This window comes from the organism of the source record quoted next, unplaced genomic scaffold (assembly GCF_019419815.1).
Source record: "Pyrus x bretschneideri cultivar Hongxiangsu unplaced genomic scaffold, Pyrus_bretschneideri_v1 Contig71, whole genome shotgun sequence".
NCBI lineage: Eukaryota > Viridiplantae > Streptophyta > Magnoliopsida > Rosales > Rosaceae > Pyrus > Pyrus x bretschneideri.
Window position 1 is genome coordinate 1,615,914 of NW_025999811.1, and position 23,475 is coordinate 1,639,388.

At 36.3% G+C, this 23,475-nt stretch overlaps 3 protein-coding genes across 3 annotated transcripts; 2 read left to right on the forward strand and 1 right to left on the reverse strand.

The window, feature by feature from the left end:
- The first annotated feature begins 477 nt into the window (after positions 1-477).
- On the forward strand, positions 478-1,148 carry LOC103967417 (NADH dehydrogenase [ubiquinone] 1 beta subcomplex subunit 8, mitochondrial). The gene has a single exon (XM_009380674.3). The coding sequence runs from the start codon at positions 570-572 to the stop codon at positions 945-947; it is 378 nt and encodes a 125-aa protein (XP_009378949.2). The 5' UTR covers positions 478-569; the 3' UTR covers positions 948-1,148.
- A 4,246-nt stretch (positions 1,149-5,394) lies between these two features.
- LOC103967418 (nuclear poly(A) polymerase 1-like) lies at positions 5,395-8,411 on the reverse strand. Its single transcript, XM_009380675.3, has one exon. It carries the CDS (start codon positions 7,727-7,729, stop codon positions 5,594-5,596), a length of 2,136 nt encoding a protein of 711 aa, XP_009378950.2. The 5' UTR covers positions 7,730-8,411; the 3' UTR covers positions 5,395-5,593.
- Positions 8,412-15,091: 6,680 nt separating this feature from the next.
- LOC103967420 (potassium channel SKOR) lies at positions 15,092-23,201 on the forward strand. Its single transcript, XM_009380677.3, is given in 15 exon segments — positions 15,092-15,348; positions 15,467-15,761; positions 18,103-18,327; positions 18,513-18,576; positions 18,815-19,154; positions 19,230-19,498; positions 19,500-19,526; positions 19,676-19,756; positions 20,216-20,314; positions 21,118-21,339; positions 21,450-21,632; positions 21,755-21,830; positions 21,921-22,215; positions 22,443-22,564; positions 22,866-23,201. Coding segments are annotated over 14 exon segments (2,523 nt in total). The 5' UTR covers positions 15,092-15,348; positions 15,467-15,495; the 3' UTR covers positions 23,120-23,201.
- Positions 23,202-23,475: the final 274 nt, after the last annotated feature.

The following is a 23,475-nucleotide window of genomic DNA, read 5'->3' on the forward strand; positions in this document are numbered from 1 at the left end:
TATTCACATTTTACTCTAAAATTATTTTCACCAAAAACGCATTTAATCATTTTAAAAACACTTCCTAATGAGTCCATACAGATTTTTAGATTACAATTAATTTGAATAAACAAAAATTAGGAAGATAAATACAGAATAGGTTTTAAGCTATAAAATTACCTGGAAGAACCTACTTGCAGTTGCACAGAGAGAGAGATGAAGAGACGGATACGTGCGTGCGTAATGGGAAAGGGCAGAAAGCTAACTTGTAGGCGTGAGGGTTTCAGATTGGCGGGAAAACGAGGCGATGAGGCGCGCACATCCATGGGATTTGGCCCAGTGGGCTTGCAACTTTTGGACTTTGGACTTGCAGTGGATTTGCAGGCCGCACAGGTGCCCAAAAGAAAAAGTCACATTGGGCCAATAAGGGAAACCCATGCCCAGCCCATTAAACAGGCTAAGATTACATTCCAAAGCGTCGTCGTTTCATCTGTCATCTCGATTCCTTCAACTCCAGAATCCAATTGCGTTCGAATTTGTTGGTTTAGGTTTCAGAAAGAGAAAAGGAAGAAGAAGAAGCATTTTGCGCAATGGCAGGGAGATTGAGCAGTGTGGCTTCCAAGATCATGGGCGGAAACGGCGTCGTCTCACGTTCCGTCGCTTCCTCTCTCCGTGTCCGCGCCGGCATGGGCCTTCCGGTCGGCAAGCACATCGTCCCCGACAAGCCCCTTCCCGTGAACGACGAGCTCATCTGGGACAACGGCACGCCGTTTCCCGAACCCTGCATCGATCGAATCGCCGACACCGTCGGAAAGTACGAAGCTTTGGCTTGGCTCTGTGGGGGTTTGAGCTGCTTTGCTGGTTTGGGTTTGTTGGCCGTGTGGAACGACAAGGCGTCCAAGATCCCTTTTGCCCCAAAAGTGTACCCCTACGACAACCTGCGAGTGGAGCTCGGCGGAGAACCGTAGGTACATCCAGCGGTCGGTTTCTGATTGTTAATTGTGTGGTTAATGTTGTTTCGGATGTGCTTTTGCTGATTTCTGTGTTTGAAATGACGGTTCTAAATAATGCTCTGTAGCTCAAACTGAGTCTGTTTTCGGCACTATGGTGTTCAAACAAATTGCGATTCTGGTTTCGTTTAAATCAACTTAGTTCGAATTTGGCGTTGAGATGCAATTTTTTTAGTTTTGTTCCAGTGGCAATCTATCTAGTATGTGATATGTATCATTGCAAGTCGAGATTACTTTCGGGAACCGGAATTTTCGTATGTGGAGCTCAAATTAAGGGGATAAAGGTATCAAATTGTTCGAAAAGGATATACTGTTTGCAGAAGATTAATACTTTTGAGTGATGTAACACTGAACAAAGTTAGCTGAAACCGAGAATTTGGTCGCAAGAGTGTGTTTGAAGTTTGTTTTCGCATGGTATTTTTTGAGAGTAGAGCATAGGTTGAAATGGCGCATTGTTTAATTTAGATTTCCACATGTTTTGTGTTGTTTGATTAGTGTGCCGTGTTTTTTATGTTTTGATTCCACAGTCGTCTTTCAAGGGTCGTCCTGTGTATTTGCTTGTGTTTCCGAGGATATAACAGTGGAGTTGAGGGCTGATTCTTGTTGAGTTTGCTTTTGTACAAAACGTTTCTGAATGGAGAGTGTAGTGTTGAATACTTTATGGATCCTTCACTGGGGCTCAATGCGAATACATAGTTAATTGGTCTATAGTTTTTTGAAAATTATCAATTGACCTGCACAATTGAGTTAATGGGTGTACATGTTCTTTTGCATAGCTGATTGAACAGATACGAAAGGCCAACCTTCCGGCATTATAACTGTTTCAGGTTTTTGGTAACACGTGGCTGTTGTAAGACTAGGGTGTTTCTTTCATCTAGTCAATGAGAAAATTGAAAAGAGAGAAAATATATGGGCAGTGTGTTCCAGGAAACATATAGGCTTTGAGTTCATTTCATTTCTCGTGATGAAAATCCCATGATTGAATTGTAGTGTGTATAAATGCTCGACCTATGCGAGCTCTTATCTCAAATCCTCTGTTATTACAGTTAAAGTTGTACTTCTACCCTTGTTAGAACTTAGAAGGGAGGTTTTGGTTTTGTCCAACGGCAAGTGCAATCCAGAATTTAGATCAAACGAGGAACAGATTTCTTTAAACCAGGGTGTTTTGTTAATGTGATTTTATATGCCTAATTTGTTGTTGCATGATCCATTTATTATTTGTGAACTAGTTCTTTTGTTATAGATCAGTGCTACATGGGACTTATTACATGCCAGTGGTTAAACTGTTGACGGTAATGTGATTCGGTTCTCTGTCTAATTTGCTTGTTTGATGTTATCGGTCTGATGATGCAAGAACCTTTATCTATTAGACACACTTGAACACAGGCGTTTCCCATATTGTAATTGGCTTCAGATTCACAAGTTTTGATTTGTAATATGCTCGTGAGTCAAGGATGGGCACAGGCCGGGCCGGGCCCGAATTTAGAGGAACGGGACATTACCCGTTATAAAGGCTTTCCATTTACTTATGAAGAGATCCCAAATTTAGAAGAACCGGACCTTACCTGTTGTAAAGAATTTGCATTTACTTATGAAGAGATTCATACCATTCTTTGTTAAGTCCGTTGACGAGGTTGTTCTAGTGATCGATTCCATATCGGAGTCTGCCACTTAAGGTTCCCTCTATGCATCTAAAATTTCAAACAAAGAGCAAGAGTCTAGCAGAGATTAAACGTAAGAAGCTCAGTTTTATTGGTCAAATGACATCTTCGAGGGGTTTGCAATTTTGTCTGAATTTAACGAAAAATCACCAAAATCCGAAATCATTGGACTATTGGATTAAATGGGAGTCATAACAGTGCTTCTTTGTAAAATTGTATTCCTCTATTTTCTTCATTACAATCAGATGTATTATTGGTTTTAGATTTGTCTAATTTTTGCAAGAGTAATCTATGAATGATGTACTAAAATATAGAGGGTTTGGGCCATTAGAAAAAGTTATAGATTGAGCATCACAAGGTGTTCTTAAAATAAATTATTTGAAGGATCCCTCGTCGGCATATATAATGCTCCGTCATAAATGTCAAAAACTATGACAACTCTTAAGATTCACAATAAACAGAACAAGAACTACTTTTCTTACCATTTGAGTTTTGTCTGCCTTAAATTGTTCTTACATCAGCAAACAAAGTTTATTTCTATTTACAACAAGTGTGTGATATTTATTTTAATTAGCAGCAAATAATTTGAAGACATAAAATGCTTCAATTCACATGTCTCTTTCTTAACATGATAAGGATCCAAAGTTGCCCCAAAAGCACATATGTCGAGTCATCACAACTCAATTCAATCAATCCAACAAAATATCACCTAAGAACTTGACAATATGCCATATGATATATTAACTAAAGTGCCCGGTCAGCTTTTGTGAATTATTCATGTCAGCATAATAGTTATGTTGAGCTTTCTTTCTGAAATTTTTGATTTGCTAGAGTTAAGAAGATAATGCGATGGGAGTATTACAATATCAAAATTGGAGAGTTGTAGGTAATGAAAGAATTTCTTCATGTCTTCTGATTATGAAACATATCTTGCAACGCCTTAGTGACATGTGTGGCATGTTTCCATCCTCTTGGATCAAAGTACTCATCAAAGTAACATCTTTCTGATCATCCAAGTTCAATTACACACAATAAGAAGTCGACGCTGTACTAGCTTCTTCGTCAATTGGGCACCAAGTTCTAAAGAATACGATTATTAAGATCGACAAGATTGAGAAAAATGACGTACTATAAATTTTTTTGTTTATTTTAATTTCCTCCAATATTTTACTCAGTAAACAGAAAAAGTAGGATGAAAATGTGCATTCAGAGAATTAATGATGTTTGGTTAAGGTCTTTGAGATTTTAGTAAATGAAAAGTTTGTAATTGGACATGATACTAATATTCATTTAGAATAAAATAGTTGTGATAGTTAGGTAGGTGTTTTTCCATGAAATAGGTGTTTAAAAACAAGTTTTGCGAGTTTTGAACCTCATGATACATCATATCTAGGAATTCTTCCAATATGCCGATGTGGATAATTTAAAAAGAAGTTCTGCAATTTTTTTTTTTTTTTTTTGAACCAATTCTTCCAATACTTGGGGACTGATTAATAACGATTATTGAAAGGTTGTTAAATTAAGGGGAGTTTTAATGAAAAGCACACAGTACTGTTCATTTTAAAGAAAAACCACATTTTTACATTAAAAAATCAATCCGGGTACTATTCACTTTACCCTTTATTTTGTCTTTATCATTAAAACTTAAATTTCTTTTTATTAATTCTCCTTAAATTAAATGGATACGTTATGTGTTTCAACTTTCAAAATTATTTGTATCGAATTTTCTACCTGTTTAAAACCCCCATAATCCTAATCATATTGGGTTTTCGATTTCGTGTGAATTTCGAGGTTTTGTTTTGAAGACTTTCATGACATAACCATGTTCGAAAAAGAGCTTAAACTGATATATTTAAAACTTGTATGTATCGGATCTTCGAGTTTGCGTTAAGCTCATATGTCGAGTTATCCAGCTCAATTCGAGATCCAAAAAGGAGGAAATCAAAACGTTCTCTTTGATGAGAGAAACTTATAGTTAGCTCAATACAGTGGTGGAGGTTGCATGGGATCATTGGTTGTTCTTGACTCTGATAAATCCAAAAACCTTATTTATATTTGTTTATATATTGTATTTGACCCTCTATAAATAGCCAAGACAAACTAAATTACAACATCTTCCTCCAACAGCTTCCTCCTACTTCTCTCCTCTTGTACGAAATACTTTAGTTGAAAAGCTTTAACAGTCTTCAACATTACTCCACAATATCTTGTATCCACCCTCGACAGGCCTCTACAAATAATAGTAGTCGTCGACAAACTTTCGACATATGCTGACAGGAATTAGTAGTTGCCAACTAGGTGCTAGACGAAATGACCCAATAAAGTTTTTTGGTTGATATTATGATCCTATTATTTGAAAATCCTGACTAATGGCGCGATATGCTCCTTGTATTGCTTGTATGAATCAATGGACGTAAACATGTTCGAGTGGTCTACAATCTAATTTAAACGTATATAAAAAAACTCATCCCAAATGATATACAATCTCCAAAAGAAATTAGGAAAATTGTCAAAATTATAGAATCTTGCCTTTTGTTTTACTAGCTACTAGCCAGATACGATTACTTTTAATTTATAAACAAACACACAAGGATAAATAAATCACCTTCAATGTGCAACTTAATCCAAACAATTCTTAAATAAATGGATAGATGATCTGTATTTTCTACTATAAGACAAGTGCATAAGTACTCTACTTGTTAATTGAAAAATAATAGAAATTTGTAATCAAATAACGCAAGAGATTTACGAGGAAAACTAACTTTATTGATAAAAAAAGGAAAGATTACAAGCGTAGGGACTTGGCGCCTGATCCGTCGCAGACAAATGACATAAAACTAAAACTTCGTGACCGTTAACTTTTAAATTGTCAATACAACGAAGAAAGAAAAGGAGCATTGTCATTGTGCATGTGAGGTTTCAACATTGAACATCCTCATGCCTTTAGCCACTAGCTTTGACGAATGTAGAGAAACTGAACCTGATGATTGGCTTTCTTTGCGCCGCAGGTGGAAAAGAGGTTCCGTTTGAGGATGGCGCCACGAATTCATCCACGAGTTCCTCTACGCCCCCATTATATGAATCATTGGAAGGACCAGCAGCTCCATTGCTAGAGTTTATTGGCGTACCAACTGATGCGCCCTCCTTTGTAGCCGTAATCTTCTTCTCCAATGCCAGCTTCTCTGCTTCTTTAGAATTTGATATATTTGCAGCAGCAGGTAGACTATCGATTGGTGGATTGCACCTTGACGAAGATTCAGTCTGATCATTCTGATAAGGAATGTCTCTTGGGATTCCTGTCTTTCCGGAGTTATTGTTGTTTGCATCCATACTGTCACATTTTATGGAACATGAATTGACACTGCTGCTCATAGAAGGGCTACCCTCACGAAATTCTTCACCGCAGGGACGTAAAGACTTGGCATGCCTTGAGTCAATTTCTACATTACCATCCACTCGCTTTCTCTTCTGCCTGCCATCTGATCCATCTAAATCAGTTTTAGCTTCACATAATTTATGTGGTTCAGATGCTCCAGAAACCGTTGGTTCTGAACCCTGCCTTCTCCCCCAAGTTACTTTAGACGTGCGCAGAAGTCGAACCCCACCAGGAAATACAAAATTTGGGATGCTCCTGCGGTTTACATGGGATACACGGATCTCCATTCCAGGTTTCCATAATGTGTAACGGTTGACATCAGCTTGCTTAAACTCCTCAATTGTTCCTCTTATGTCAAAGTATCGCTGGCCATCATTGGCATGAACTCCTTGACGTCGTTGTAGACCCATGAAGAAAGAGCTATGAAAGCCTCTTGATTTGTCTGAAAAATCACCTGGTTGTGGGTGACACAGCAGCTTGCCGGATGTGTGCCTCTCAATCTTCAGCATTAGTTGACGGATACGGGACCCAACCCAGCCTTTCCATGCTGTAAAGTCATCATCATTTTCTGCAGTGATGTCTATCTGTAAATAATTCTTATACGCTTCAAAGAAAGCATAAGACTCAAAAAGGGTATCCCAATCAGCCTCGTTTGCTTCCATAGCCTTACAAATATCATTTCCCCTCTGAAACTCGTCTAACATGATACACTTAGTACTCGGAGACACGCTGTAGCTAGAGTTCATGCTGGGATATGCCGGAGTAATTATGGGCATCAAATGAAGCCTGTCCATTTTGTTTCTTATAGGATCCCAGACCTGCAGTCCAAGAGACCCAGCTTCAATAGCACAGAGCATGACAGGATTTGGCCACTGCCACTGCGTATATATCTTAAAGAACCGAGACACTAGCATATTAGGCAGGGCATTTGGGTAGAGTTGGCATATGCGAGCAACAAGCAATGTCCAATTTATACCACCAAGAAATCCCGCAACGTTGGAATAAACACAACGACGCTTTGCCCATAACCTCATGCATCTCAAAGTCGTGCAGAAGTTCTGAATGCTTGGGATTAAACGAAGAATTCGGTCTGTAACTCTGAAACCATTAAGACTACGAACTGTCTGTTCATCCACACCCTGTAGTACTGAGTCTTGTAATATATCCAAGTCTTCTGGAATAACCAAGAGTGCTAGTTGCGCATAAAGAAGATCTATTGCCACCCCACTGAACTTGAATCTCATGACTGGGACGTGAGCATCGGGTACAGGGTTCAACTCTGTCACTTGAGGCATCTCAGACAGCATCCTATGTAGCTCGCCGAAGAAATCTTCTTGACGAGTTGCATATTTAGGACCGATACAGAGTGTGTCTATATCTGCTCCTGGGCCATGAACCCCTAGCCGATACGATCCAAAGGTGACGATCAAAGCATTTGCTTCATCCACCAGTTGCTCATTGAATCCCTTGGCCTTGCTAACTGTCTTAACCCACACCTTGACAATCTGGCCGAGGCTGCCAAGAACCTCCTGCCTGCGCACAGCCTCTTCTTGACTCTCATACAATCCAGCATCTTGCAAGTAGTTTTCCAATTCACGAGTCTTGATCACATCAGACTCGGCGGGTCCGGCCAGCGAGATGGGCCCCGTAAGGCCAAACCTCTGCCCGTTATCTTGATTGCTTAATGCATCATGGTTCCCCATTTACAATATGCAAGAATTTTGAGTATATATAATTTTGCGAATATGGGAATTGGGGAAATTTTTTATCTTTTTGTCTTTTCCAAAATAATGAAATCGAACCCAATCAAATCAAAAAAGATAAAATGAAATCGAAACAAGCAAATCAGAAAAGTAATAATAATAATAATAATAATCTCAATTCTCAAGCTATTTTTTTTTTTTTTTTCAGTTGCAGATGCAGTATTGGGCAGATCGAAGCCCTACAAAATACAAATTAAGATAACGAAATTGAGACAAAGCGAAACCCTAACCCTAGATTTTCAATATCGTAATTAATATAAACTTAATTTCAAGCAATTTAAAATTTCCAACCCTAACTAACCGTAGAGGAGGAGGGAGAAGAAACAGAACCGATCGGAATGGACGCCGGAAAATTGAGTAAGTAAGCGCCAAAACGTCTGCGACTGCGGCTTTCAGAATCGTCGGTGAAGATCCTCGGCCTTGGTCGTTTGAGCCTGAGAATTGCAGATACGACGACGACGAATTACTGGTCCAATCTCGCCGCCCCTGGAGATTATCAGGGAATTCTGATCGAGAGATTTTGGTCGATCGAGAGAGAGACGGTAGCTTTTAATTTTTTAGAGACGAGAAAGAGAGTGACGGTTGAGTTTCCCTTCCCCGTTCAGATGGTATATATAGGCTTCCGCTTTATGAGGGATTCCTCAAAATTGTGGGACTCTCAATATGGATTCCTCGAATTAGCGGGAAACTGTCGGGCCCCACTACAACCTATTATATATCGACCGTTCGATCGTCTACTTTAAATAATACGTTTTTCTTAAAGGCGGTGTATCAGGATATTAAATGAGGAAAAGAATTTTCTTTTTTTTTTAAGTACGACTCTATTTACTTTTTGTAACTTCACATTTTAATGTCAATTTTTTAGTCGATACTATTAAAAATTGTACAAAAAACATGAGGGAATACATAATTCATAAAAAATTTCATCTTTTGGAAAATCTACTTAGCATTTTTCTATGTAGGTCTACTATTATTAAGAGCGATCTTGTTCTCCTGGCCCATGGAGACCAAGAAAAATGATAGTCAACCAATCATAAATTCCACCTTTAGAAAAGTCTGCTTAGCATTAAAATGATAGTCAACCAATCATAAATTCCACCTTTAGAAAAGTCAGCTTGGCACTTTTCTATGTAGGTCTACTATTATCAAGAGCGATCTTGTTCTCCTAAGAGCAACTCCAGTGTTGGAGTCCTCCCCCCTGGTAATGCACTATTCAATCCACCTAATAAACAGTAACTGCCCTTAATGAACAGTAAATAGCCCTGACAATAGAATTTGCATCTCCACCGTTACACTTCAATAACCCTGGCAATAGGTAATAAAATATTAGTATTTTTTTTATTTATAAAATAATACAAAATAATTTTAATTGTAATATCAGATAATATTTTTAATCGTTCTCGTTGCGCCACGTGTCAAATATATAATTATAATGAAAATAAGTAACAAATAAATAATACAAACAACATAATTATAATGTAACAAATAAGTAACAATAACATAATTATATTGTAACAAACAACATAATTATAATGTAACAAACAAATAAATAATACAAACAACATAATTATAATGTAACAAACAACATAATTATAAGGTAACAAATAAGTAACAATAAATAATAAATTTTGTACGTAACAAATAAATAATACAAACAATAAATAATAAATTATGTACATAACAAATAAATAATACAAACAAATAATTATAATGTAAATTTGGGTATCAAATAAATAATATATTGTTACCTGATCCGAGTAATTTTCCCCACTTCGAATATTACTACTAGCTTGTGCCAAGGCGTCTCTCCACGTACTAAACGATTGGCTAAGTAATTTCCAATGACTGGACATCGATTCTTTGGTTCTTTTCCCACCAATTTTCTCAAGAAAATTGGTATGAATAAGACTCCACATTTCTCGCAACTGCATCTCATTACCCGTAAGCGAACTATGAGTAACTTCAACCCAGCTAGTACACAACGCAACATCTTCAATAAGCGACCAATTCGTACCTGCACCAGTGGTCATTTTGTTGAAAAAAAATGGATTCAAACTTTGAGACAAAGAAAGGAATGTGATTGAAAGTAGTTGAGAAAATATGAAATTGTTGTGTAAGGTAGATGATAATGAGAAGGTATTTATAGAAAAGTAAAAACAATTTTTTTTTACAATTTTTTTCAGATTTTTCAAATATTTTTTTGAATTTTTTTGAATTTTTTTAAATTTTTATTCAATTAATTAATCTCTGCCGTTGGATATAAAAAAATTTGAATTCCAACACTCCAGATTGTGCCACGTGTCACAACGGTAACTTTTCAGATTTTTAAAACTATTTTTTCATTTATTTTTTAATTTATAAAGCATTTTAATATCCACCGTTGATCTCAGATCGAACGGTGGATATTAATCCTGACTTAATTTTTTTTTTACCGTTGAGATCTAACGGTTCAAATTAAGTAACCGTTGAGATCTAACGCACCGTGGGAAGCCACGTGGCTTCCCAACGGTAACTGACAGATTTTTTTTTTTTTTTTCTGATTTTTGTGTCGGCGACGCGCCCCCACGCGCTGGTGGGATGCACGCGCTTGACACAAAAAAAATTAAATATTGCGCTGACGCCACCCTGGCGTCAGCCTGACGTCACCCTGGCGTCAGCCTGACGTCATGCCCACCTCGGGCTCTGGGCTCAAGCTAGCTCACCAATTCCATCGCTACCATCGTGAGACCTCCACAGGGTGTTTGAGCGTCCCCGGCAAAAAAATTTAGCCTCCCATGGAGACCAAGAAAAATGATAGTCAACCAATCATCGAATCTAATCCAAGGGTGGAGAAAAATTTAGTGGTCATTTAATATTTCATTTTTTTACATTTTGTTTCTTTCTATTTCTTACACATTTCCACAACCCTCTATCTTCCTTAACTTGACTAAAGAACAACGATCGACGGAGAATGACGACCGATGACCGACGAATAGTAACTAAACCAAGCACTAGGTCCGGTAGTCTCTAGGTCCCTTTGTAGGCTTCCTTCCATGTTAATAAACGATGCGGGGCATAGAGTTAATGTTTGGATAGACCTGTCTCTTGGAGTTTCGTGCTGAAAAGTTATCAGGTTCGCCCATTGACTAGACAGGTGAAAAATTATTTCCAAGCACTCATTTCTTTTTGGTCGGTGATGAGGATTGGCTATTTACTGACTCGAGCAGTTAATGATGTAGCATTTTTACTCACCACCATAACTCTGATGTATGCTCATTATACACTTAGACATTTGTCATGTATCATTTCACCTAACTCTAGTTAACTTTCACATTAAATGTTACATTTTTGTTTTCATTTTAAACATATTAACTAAGGTTAAATGAAAAGACATATGGTAAATAATTAGATGTAGAATGAGTATATACCATAATTTAAGATGGGGAGCAAAAGTGCTCCCTGTCTGATGATGTTCTTCGTCCATAGTGTACGGGCTATGGAAACTCTTGAACTGGTTCATGGGTCTAGTAACTTAAATCTTTTAGCACTTGTGGCCTTTTATGGGCTTCCTCTCAGGGCCTATTCCAGAGAATTACAAATATACATTATTTCAACGAGTTAATAGAAGATCATTCGTTAACCACTCTCTCGTCACTGTTAAGTAGTTATTATTTTTGCTAATAGTAATTTCATTATTTGTAGCAGAAAAGTAAAGCATAAGTGTACGCAAATAGGTATGCGATTTGCTAGGGTAACCGTTAAGTTCAATTATCATTCATTACAACTAGAAAGTAAATAGACAGAAGTAGATTTATCCTACTTCGTAGGAGGGATGTACTACTGTCAAGTCCACTCGTCGTCACTAACTGCTGCTCTTTTCCCACTTGGTCTTAATGAGCGAAAAATAAAGTGCCAGTGAATCATAATCAATCATTAAGTAAAAATCCCTTCGAACATATTAACTCCTGTTTTAGAAAACTTATATAACACAAAATAATATATACTAGTATCTACTACATATATAGTTTGCATAATACAAAATAATATATACTAGTGTCTACTCATATTTTTGGCACAATTTTCGTACCAACATATAAAACATTATGTCAATAACTTGAGATGACGGAGAGTCCATAAAAAGTTTCACTTTCAGAGAATCTCCTTAACATTTCTATCAATCCAAATAGCTAAAATCCCACATCTTAAATCGATTTGAAGTTTCATCGTTAAGCAAAGCTTGTCTAATTTGGATTTAATTAGATCGCTCAATCTTTCGTGAAACAAAAGGAATATATGTTGCAGGTATTAATTAGTCTTAAGATGCTTATGTTGGCCTAAGACATGGGATGCTTCAAATCCGAGGCAGATCGTATTACTAAACTTGTTAACTCCCCCGTAGGGTAATGTATTTGTATATATTGTATCTGTATGAAGCTGTCAGGGCCCCGCATGAGCATATATTCATTAATTTATGTGTTCAACATCCACGTCCTGTAGCCACAATAATTCAGTAGTCAGGGCGCGAACTGCAACTCTTCAATAAATAAATAAAATATGAGAGGTTTCAAGTTCGATGTTCGACTAGTAAGTTTGCTTGACTGTGCTCATGGGAAAAGTGAAATTTTTCATAGCTTCTGCGTGCTTGGAAGAGATGGATAACCAAGACTTGTAATCATTTATCTCCTTTTAATAAAAAAAAATTAAAAGAAAAAGATCTACGTCCTGCTAACCTAATCAAACCAATCTTAATCGAAAACCACAATCATATTTTAGCTGCTTAATTATACCAGCCGCCACCAACCATCTTGCTTTGCCCTTAATTTTTTATATTTACATTTTAATAGTATAATAAAACAGATATCGTTCGCGTGAAAAAATATGTGACATGCAAGCACATATTTATTCACTGATTATTTTGTGACTGATAATTGTTTGTTTCGTTAATATTTAGTTTTACACTTAATAAAACATAATTAAATCAGGTTTCATTAAACCCTAAACCCAAATTTTCCGATGATTTCTTAGTTTACCGCAATTCTTAGAAAATGCAAGGGAGGATTCAGGAAGATTTGATCTTGTTCGAACAAAAAAGGAAAAAGTTTGGTCATAAATAATTTGTGATGCGGGAAAAAAAAAAAGGAGAAACACAAGGACGAAGGAGTTAAATATGAGAATAATGTTTGGTTATTCAAGAATGAGTAAGAATTTCTACTCAAAACTCTTCATATTCGAATCACAGAATTTTGTGCTTATGATCAGAACTGTTTATGTTATGAATCACTCTGTAAAAATCATATTTGCAAAAAAATGAATTAACACTAAGATCGTGTAGTCAATCTATTATAACAAATACATAGACGGTTCATAATATTTTTATGAATTTTGTTCATCTATTTTTATACAGTTTGATGACTAAAAGACTTTAGTATTAATTGATTTTTTTGGCAAAGGGGATCCTTATAGAACAATTTATAATATGACCGGTTTTTATTATAAGTACGAAGTTCTATGAATCGGTAACAAACTATTTTGAGTAAGAATTTATACACATGGTTTGAGTAGTTAAGTATTATTCTAAACATGATGAGAGAGAGATAATGATAATAAACTGGTTAACATTAGTTAGGAATATAAAAAGAAAGCCAAATTCTATATTCTTGACATGTCACATTTCAAGTCATCAGACTATTCGAATGACTCAAAATTTATAAAATACGGATTTACATTCCTTTGATTAAAAAGATAGCAAGGAAGAAAAAAGAATTAAGAAAAACATAGAGAAACATGAAAAATTTAGGATTAAATACGTTTGTTGTCCCTGTATTTTGGTCAGATTTCATTTTCGGTACTTGGGTTTGCAGTATAGTATCTCTAAAATTTTAATAAATTACATTTATTTACAATGATAAAATGACAATCATTGTGGTCATTTTTTTGGGACAAAAATGAAAAAAAAAACTGAGTTCATTTCATGCACGTTAACTTAACGTCAAGGTCATATAAATAAATAAATAAATAAATGTATACTACTTTTAAATATTGTGAAATTTACTTTAATATCTAATTGTGTTTGTTTTGTCACACTTTTATACTTGAAGTTACATTTTTTTTTTATCAAATTTATACTTCTGTTAGGTTTGTTGTCAAAAACTCTGATAGAGCGTAATGTGAATGGTGACTTGCAATAAAATGACATTGTGACCCCGTGTAAACAATAATTGTGCAGAATTTTTTTTTTGAAGATCCTTAAAACGCACGGAAATCATGCAAAAGACCAAAGAAGTTATTGAAGATCCTTAAAACACATGGAAAGGTTCATGAAAAGACCAAAATATTTTTGAAGGAATCTTTTAATAAATGGATTCGTTGTCACTAATATTGTCTATTTCTTATGTTCTAAAACTTATATATACATACAAACATATATATATATATATATATATATATATATATATAACAGGCCGCATAATCTCAACCACACAATTTCAATGAAATTGTGTGGTTGAGATTAAATCACAGACCACAGAATCTCAACCACATAATTTCAATGAAATTGTGTGGTTGAGATTAAATCATAGGCCACAGAATCTCAACCACACAATTTCATTAAAACCAAATCTAACTGTCAAAAGGGTATCCCCAATTTTTTTTTTAAATGGGAATCCCTCTTGTTAAAGGGCACATATATATATATATATATATATATATTGCTTCTAACACAATGTATTCATTTTCATCGTAAGTAGATAAGTTTAAGTTTATGAATAACGAGTTCAATATCAATTTTTCGCTAGTCATCATGTCACTTATTCCAAACTCCTACACCTAATATCTTTGAAAAAAAAAAAAAAAAAAAAAAACGTATCTCTTGCCTACAGATGGAGTAAGCATTTCGTCGCTTACTACATGCTTCATCATCCATTGATGCCTACATAACCATCATATACCATTACTCGTTTGAACCTCGTCTTTGAATTTATGTGTCAATAGAGTTTCCTTTCTGTTTTTTGTTAACAGGTGATTAACTGGATATCAAGGGTAGCATTTTTAGTAACTTTATATTTTAAGGGAAAAATCATGATAATGAAGAGAATTTTTTCAGTGTGACAAAAACGCAATCCAATTAATTACAATTACATTTTTTTTTATCAATTATATTGTTACATTTAGTATACGGCCTCTTCCGATAAAAATCACTAGACAATTGTCTATTGGGTACCGCGCCTTCAAGTGCGATACACGTCCAGTCGCTGCAGCAGATAAATAAAAAATAATATCAAAATAATATTTATATTAAAAAAAAGGTAAGGTGTTGGAAGTTCGTCGTCACGGAAAGAAGAGTTGCAAGCATAAATTGCAAAGAGCGCAAAGTGATTTTCAAACTCTGATAAGTTGAAAACTAGTAGCACCAGAAAGTGCCGCAGTCTCTTGCGCGCTGCGTGCTTCCAATTAATTCCAAAAAAGAGAAAAGAAAGGAAAAAAAATAACAAACAAACAGAGTTTTGAAACGATTTGAGCTCTGCAGCTTTCAGTTTCTCCAACAAGAGTATCGCAAATCGCAAATTTTTCCGAGAAAAAAGGTGCTTGGATTTTCTCCCTAACCAAACACATCATAAGCACCACGTCCTCGTGATTTATTTCTTCATTTATTTTCTTCGCTCGTGATTTCGAATCTGCGCGCGCTTTCCTTCTGTTCAGCGTTTCGAGTTTTGGTCGATTTGGGGAAAATGTCGAGGCGAGTGGTGGTGGAGGACCACCGTCACACGGAGGGTGAGTCGTCGAAGGACGACGGCGAAGAGGAGGATGAAGAGTATCAGGTGCAGGATCTGAGGGAGCGAATAAAATCGTCGCTCGGGAGCCAATTCAATCTGATTAAGAACGAATTAGGACTCGGAGACGGTTCTTCGACACTGCGGCGGCGGTTCAGTCGCCAGAGCATGGTCGATAGCGTCAGGGGGCTCTCCAAAGGACTCGTCATTCATCCTGACAACTGGTACGATGCTTCCTCTTCAGTTTATCTTTCGTTTTTCAGTTTTATTTTTCCTTTAAGTATTGTGTCTCCATAATAATCGGTTAACGAATTGCAATCGGTATTATCTGTCTGTCTAAACTTAATTACCAGTTTAAAATTTAGTTTTAGTTTCTCTTTATTACAATGATATAATCAGTGTTCAAAATATTAGTATCGATTGAAATATCGATTTGCAAATTTGTACAAACAGTGATAAATATATCGATTGCCTTAGATAAAAATTTGCTTAAAAAGTGAAAATTTAAAATGAAACTTTCAAAAATATTATATGCCAATTTGTCAATATTTAAGTCGAAAATATTGATAAAATTTATCGATTTTAATCGAAATTTAAGAGTTTCTCCATCATACTTCAAATCTAGAGTTTAGATAGATGACTACCGACCATGCATAAAAGTAGGAACATGTTATCCAAAAAGAAACCTAGCCGCGTGCCTTCTCCCTCTCTCCAAAAAAAATTTCCTAGATCTGAAAGCCTCTTAGCTTACCCTTCTCATCACTTATTAGATCTTTGTGTGGCCTCGCTATATGCGATGAATTTTTGTGAGGGTATCGGTGTTAGGTTTATCATGTCTATCATAAATTTAGTGTAGGTTAGCAAAAACAAAAAATCAGTACATAACTAATAAATTATTGATTAATTTTTTGTTTTTCTTATATGATTGACTACAGTTGGAGAAAAACATACATGACATAGGTACATCATCTTCTAGAATTGAGTCTTAAGATTACATAATCAAGTCGTAGCTATCGTATCTATCATGAATTTGTCAGCTCAATTTTAAGTCAAATAAAGATGATTTATATCCAGTTGGCCAAAAACAAAAGTTCTATTAGTCCCCTAATTTAGTTTAACAATGAGGTTTATAATTTAGTATTGTATTAATTATTAATTGTTTCTCATGCCCAAAATTAATCAGTGTCATCTTCATAATTCACCTTCAATCCCGTAAAACGCATTCGTTGAAAACGCTTACGTGGCATAAGTTAGTTTATCAACTATAATCGCGCGTGAGTGTTGTCAACCGAAATTTTAACAAAATTGAACGGTGGAAATCATATTGATGTATGGATGGAAATGTGGAGGACAAAATTTATCAGAATGAAAATGAGAATTTTAAAAAACGCGTACTATTTGAAAAAATAAGAAAGAAAAGGAAACACAGTAGAAAAAAAGTACTCTCTCTACCAATCTTCATCCCTAAACCTTCACAAGCTAATCCCAATGCACACATATTCATATAACAATATTAACATTCCACCATAGATTTGTGAATATTGACAAATGAATGCTTAAACTGATGTTTTGAAGATCTTCCAATGACCAGTCATCAGATTTTTGCAAGGTTCTAAAAGACGCTAGACGCTAGTCGGACGGCAGGTTAGGGACTAGCACCTAGGCGGGATCTAGACGGGCGCCTAGGCGGACTAGGCGGATTTAATTAAATCTACTATATTTCGTGTAAATGTGTCTATTTATACGTAAATATATATACAATTTCAACATAAACTACAAAATATAATGACGTATATATTATGAGCTATTGGAATATAATGAAAACATGGGAAACACGCATATAATGTGTGTTCATTTAAGTATTCATTAAGTCTCTTACAATTTATTGACAAAAAATAAAATGCAAAATGAATGTTATCTCTAAGTGAGTTGCAACCTAGGCGGGTCTTGGCGGGTGCTTAGGCGGTTTAGGCGGGCGCCTCAGTAGGTATAGGTGCTCTTCTTAATTTTCAAATACCTAAGCATTAATTGGGGCGGTGACTAGCCGCCTAGCGCCTAGGCGGGGATTTTTAGAACAGTGGATTTTTGTCGGCAAATGAATCAAAGAACTTCAAAATTCGTCGGCAAATAAGCATCGTCCACGTTGCATTATGTTCAGCACATCAGCATCAGTATCGAACACAGGGATAATTGCCACTTTACTAGTGGACCTTAGTGTTCAGCCAATAAGTGCCCAACACGTGTGAAAAATTATGCCATATAATGCATCTGGAATTCTGGTGGCTATAAGCAAAACGCCCTCCTTCCTGGGTTGCTGAACATTCCTCCTATGTGTTCCGGCATGCCTAAATGATGCCGGTGATCGAAAACGGCCCGATCCCAAGATTAGTTAACAAGTAAAACCTTAGCCATGCTAAAGAACTACTTTTACCTTATATACTGTCATGCATTGCACTCTTGTCCTGTATATATATATGTATACACACACATATAGTTATATATGATTGTTATTTTGTGTTTTGTTTTTCTTCTCTCTGTGTGCTGAAATGTGAAGACTAAATGCAGGTGGTATCGGGCATGGATGAAATTCATACTTGTATGGGCAGTGTACTCGTCCTTCTTCACACCTTTCGAGTTCGGGTTTTTCAGGGGTTTGGAAAAGAAACTTTTTATACTGGATGTAGTAGGACAGATAGCATTTCTTGTAGACATTGTTTTGCAGTTCTTCCTTGCCTACCGGGACAGTCACACCTATCGAATGGTCTATAAGCGCAAACTGATTGCTCTGAGGTTAGTTTTCTTTTCCATCTACTGTTTATGGAAAAGAGGATTGTTGTGATGTTTATCACTACTTACTGGAATTTATTGAATTTAGTTAAACCTTAAAAGCAAACAAATGTCCACGGTGATTTTACAAGCTATATGTTCCGGCATTGTACTTTATTTTTGTTGCTGATTTAACTTTTCCTTTGCAGGTACTTGAAATCGAGTTTTATCATTGACTTGCTTGGTTGTATGCCTTGGGATCTCATCTACAAGGTACTGCCATTTCCAATTTACGTGACTTGCCCATTGACACTTTCTCTCATAAAATGTTAATTTGTTTATGCACGTGTTTGCCGATTCATGAGATTGGCGGGCAGGTGTACAGAATGTACAAGATCAATAAAAAATTGCAGCATATATCTTGATTTGTTGAAGCAATTAAGTTAATCTACTACAATGCTTTCAATATGTTCTGCTTCCAATGTCACTTTGTGAAATCTGTTTGGAATAGGCTTGTGGGAGAAGAGAGGAAGTTAGGTATCTCCTATGGATAAGGCTATATCGGGTGTGCAAAGTCATCAAGTTCTTTCATGACCTAGAGAAGGATATTCGTATTAGTTATCAGTTTACCAGGATTATAAAGCTTATTGTTGTTGAACTCTACTGCACGCATACAGCAGCCTGCATCTTCTATTACTTGGCCACCACCCTGCCTGCTTCACAAGAGGGCTATACATGGATTGGAAGTTTGAAGTTAGGTGACTATAGTTATTCAAGCTTCAGGGACATCGACTTGTGGAAGCGCTACACAACTTCTTTGTATTTTGCCATTGTAACCATGGCCACTGTGGGTAAGTTACCTTCTAATTTGTAAGCGTACAGTTGGAATGTCTAGTAATGCCTGACCAGCACTCTTTCTTTTATAGGTTATGGAGATATTCATGCAGTCAACCTGAGGGAAATGATATTCATAATGGTTTATGTATCTTTTGACATGGTTCTTGGAGCGTATTTGATTGGTAACATGACAGCGTTAATTGTAAAAGGATCAAAGACGGAAAAGTTCAGGGACAAAATGACAGATATTATGAAATATATGAACAGAAATAGACTTGGGAGGGATATGCGTAATCAAATCAAAGGTCACTTGCGTTTACAATATGAGAGTACCTACACGGAGGCTGCTGTTCTCCAGGGAAATTCCTGCTTCAATTCGTGCTAAGGTAAGATACAAATAAGTTCTCTGTGAACTTTGTCTGTTGACGACATAGTTTCAATAAATTCGGTAAGAAGAATTTCATTTTAGTTGTTACCTCATGTATTCCAATATATATGCGTTGTTCGACTGTTTCTGGTTGTTTCTTCATTGCAGATTTCACAAACTTTATATTTCCCATACATTGAAAGTGTTCCTCTCTTCAAGGGATGCTCGACAGAATTCATCAATCAGATTGTAAGTCATTAATTTTCCATTTACATAATATAAAGTACTTTCACTGGAAGTGAAACACTAGGTAGTTGGATCTTTCTGATCTGGTGTGCAATGCCGGTGTGTTCGTAGGTGTCATTGGTGCTAATGTTAACAAGCATTGTCATTGACAATAAGAATAATACAAATTTGGTGCTTCTTCCTCTGTTGCATGGGTATGATTTTGAGCTGGAACCTCATCTGGAAAACAATACATGTGATATAGGGTATACCCCATCTTGTGAATGTTTGTGCGGGCATGCCAAATAGGCCACCGAAAACCAGTGTGGCATCACTTTTCTGTAGGTGGTATAATTGTGGTTGTCGGTAGTTTCATATGCAGCACCACGCATAATGTCAAGTAGAATCTTCCATGGTTCATGGATATATCTTCTTGAATGTGAATTAGTGAAATGAGTTATTCTTTTTCCTTTCGTCTTGCAGGTTATTAAACTGCATGAAGAATTTTTCCTCCCTGGAGAAGTGATCATGGAACCAGGAAACGTCGTAGATCAACTTTATTTCGTCTGTCATGGTGTGCTGGTATGATTTCGTACTCTAGAGTCAATGATGTGTCTTATTTAGTTGATAATGCCATGTTTCTCATTTCATTTCTTGTCATCTTAGGCAGGGCCGTCTCTGAGATTTTGGAGGCCCTATATGAAATTTATGAAAGGGCCTCTCCTTAAGATAGTTTTAAAAAAAGTAGAACAATGTATTGATGCTAGAAAATAATCACTTAAATCAAAATAAAGTTTAGCACTCTCTGATTGCAAGTTTAAAAATGTCATTAATAATAAGTAAAAAGAGCTGCAAATTAACGTTCACTAAATAATCAAAAGCAGTTCAATCTTAAACAACCAAACAAGGAAAAAAAAACTTAAAATTTCGAACTTTAAAGTTTCACAGAATACCATTTTTAAGGTGTTAGAGAGGAAAAAATACGCTTATAAGGAGTGCACAATGAAATTTTAAAGTGCTAACAAAAACAATTTTTAAATATAGAACGTTATTACATATAAATATTAGATTAGATGACAAAAATTTTGGGGGCCCCTTCAAATTCGAGTCCTGTGCGACTGCACCTTTCGCTCCCCCTCAGTGCCCCCTTTGATTTTAGGGTGTTCTATTGAAAATTTGGAAACTAGATCAACCAATTCACACAAAAATCAACATATATTCTGTAACTTGTTTGTTTAAACCTGTATGAAGTTTGTCTGAAAATAATTTGTCCTTGCTTTGAACTATATGCTATTTAGTTCACTATTATGTATTTCTAGTTTCATACAAAAATCGACATATATTCGGTTGCTTGTTTGTTTTTTTGTTCTACTACGTGAGTACAGGAGGAGATAGGCGTAAGGGAAGATGGAACAGAAGAAATTGTTGAGTGTTTGGAACCAAACAGCACATTTGGAGAAATCTCCATTCTTTGCAACATTCCTCAACTTTATACAGTTAGGGTGTGTGAATTATGTAGACTTCTGCGACTTGATAAGCAATCTTTGACAAGTATCCTTGACATATACTTCTATGACGGGCGGAAAATCTTGAACAACCTTTTAGAGGTAAGTTATCTGTGGTTATTTATGTTCCTTTTTCTATGTGCCTACAACTGCGTGGAAAGATTTTGATTAGATTTACCTATGTGCCCATCGTATGGCTGAAAATGGTACAGGGTAAAGCACCTCGCGTGAAACAACTAGAGTCAGACATTACATTTCATATCGGAAAGCAAGAAGCTGAACTTGCTTTGAAGGTCAATAGCGCAGCTTACCATGGGGATCTATTTCAGCTAAAAGGTTTGATCCGAACTGGAGCTGATCCCAACAAGGCAGATTATGATGGAAGGTCACCCTTGGTATAAATGGCATGAATTTCTTAGATTAATCATTACGAATATATTTGTGACTTCTCATTGTGTGTGCGCACATGTATGCGTGACATGATATATTGTCTGAAAGCATTCTTTCTTCTGTCCAGCATCTCGCTGCATTAAAAGGACATGAAGATATTACACTTTTCCTTATTCAGGAAGGAGTAGACATCAACATCAAAGGTATGTTTACAATGTATACCAATCCTTATGTGGCTTTATCTGTTGCCCAATCATAGTACCACATTATAATAATTCGTTTAACTTTTCTAGACAATTTTGGGAATACACCCTTACTTGAAGCCATCAAGAACGGGAATGATCGAGTTTCTTCTTTACTTATTCAAGAAGGGGCCTCCTTGAACATAGAAAATGCTGGTAGTTTTATATGTACATCCATTGCAAGGGGGGACGCAGATCTCCTTAAAAGGTTATTGGCAAATGGCGTTGACCCGAATTCAAAAGATTATGATCACCGGACTCCACTTCATGTAGCTGCGTCAGAAGGACTATATGTGATGGCAAAGTTGCTGTTAGAATCTGGGGCTAGCGTTTTCTCAAAGGACAGGTACAGTTGAAATATTCATTTTATTTGAGACAAACTCACCGGTACTCTTCCAAAATGTTACTTCTCTATGCTAGTTCCCTAGGATTGTTTGACATGAAGTTTAGAAACTTAACCTTATAGACCTATCCAACCTCTTTCACCTGTACTTCTCTCTTTCATGATGATTGTTGTAAGTAGTAATTTTTCTTCTTGCTTTAACATCCATATGATCGTTTTCCACCCTGCAGATGGGGAAATACCCCACTAGATGAAGGTCGGATGTGTGGGAACAAGAATTTAATTAAACTGCTGGAAGAAGCAAAGGCAGCTCAGTCGATAGAATTCCCTTACCGTGCTCAAGAAATCACAGGTATGACAAGAGTCTTACATTTTCTTTGTGACCTTTTAGTTTGTATTTCTCCCCTGAAATTAGAGAGAAGAAGAGCTAGAAAGAAATGTTAATACCGTTTAGTCAGATGTTAATACCGTTTAGTAAATAAACACCAAGGAGAGATGACTGTATAGGGTGATGAATGTTAAGATTTAACGAATTAGTTATGTGCGCACAGATTCAGATCACGCTAAGGGCCTAGTGAATATTCCTACAGATGACGGCTCGTACTTACAGTTATCATGGTAAGCTGATACGAAATTTCTGTTGCAACCTGCAGATAAAATGCACCCGAAAAAGTGCACAGTATACCCTTTCCACCCATGGGAAAGTAAAGAAGAAAGAAGACCTGGAATCGTGTTATGGGTCCCGACTACCATTGGAGAACTCATCAGAACAGCAGGAGAGCAACTAGAGTTTTCATCGAGCGGTTCCTGCATGATATTAACAGAAGATGCAGGTAAAATTCTTGATGTGGACTTGATAAATGATAGTCAGAAGCTGTATTTGGTCAGTGAGACGCATTTTACATAAACATTTTGGCCATTCCATCATTGTAATTTGTGTAGTCCTTGTACCATTTTAGTAATATTGAATCGGAATGTATGAAATGATATATGCATTTTGTAAAACATCTGCATTAGGTGTAAGCGCAACGAAGAAAACACATCGTTTTGAGTAGGTTCCAACATTGATGACGAAAGAGTGAAGTACAAAGAACTAGATGAATTCTGAATTAGAAGAATTTAATTGACTGTTGGATCAACAATCTGGTTGGTTTGGGACCAAAATGTAGAGGTATGGTTGGTTGTCCTCGTACAAACGAACCCAACACAACCACATCAACTAAGAGATTCTCACGTGTCATCAGAAATATATCGTTGAAATTT

Bases quoted from the DNA above. Each gene is read 5' to 3' on its own strand.
- LOC103967418 (XM_009380675.3), bottom strand. From the start codon at position 7,729: ATGGGGAACCATGATGCATTAAGCAATCAAGATAACGGGCAGAGGTTT.
- LOC103967417 (XM_009380674.3), top strand. From the start codon at position 570: ATGGCAGGGAGATTGAGCAGTGTGGCTTCCAAGATCATGGGCGGAAAC.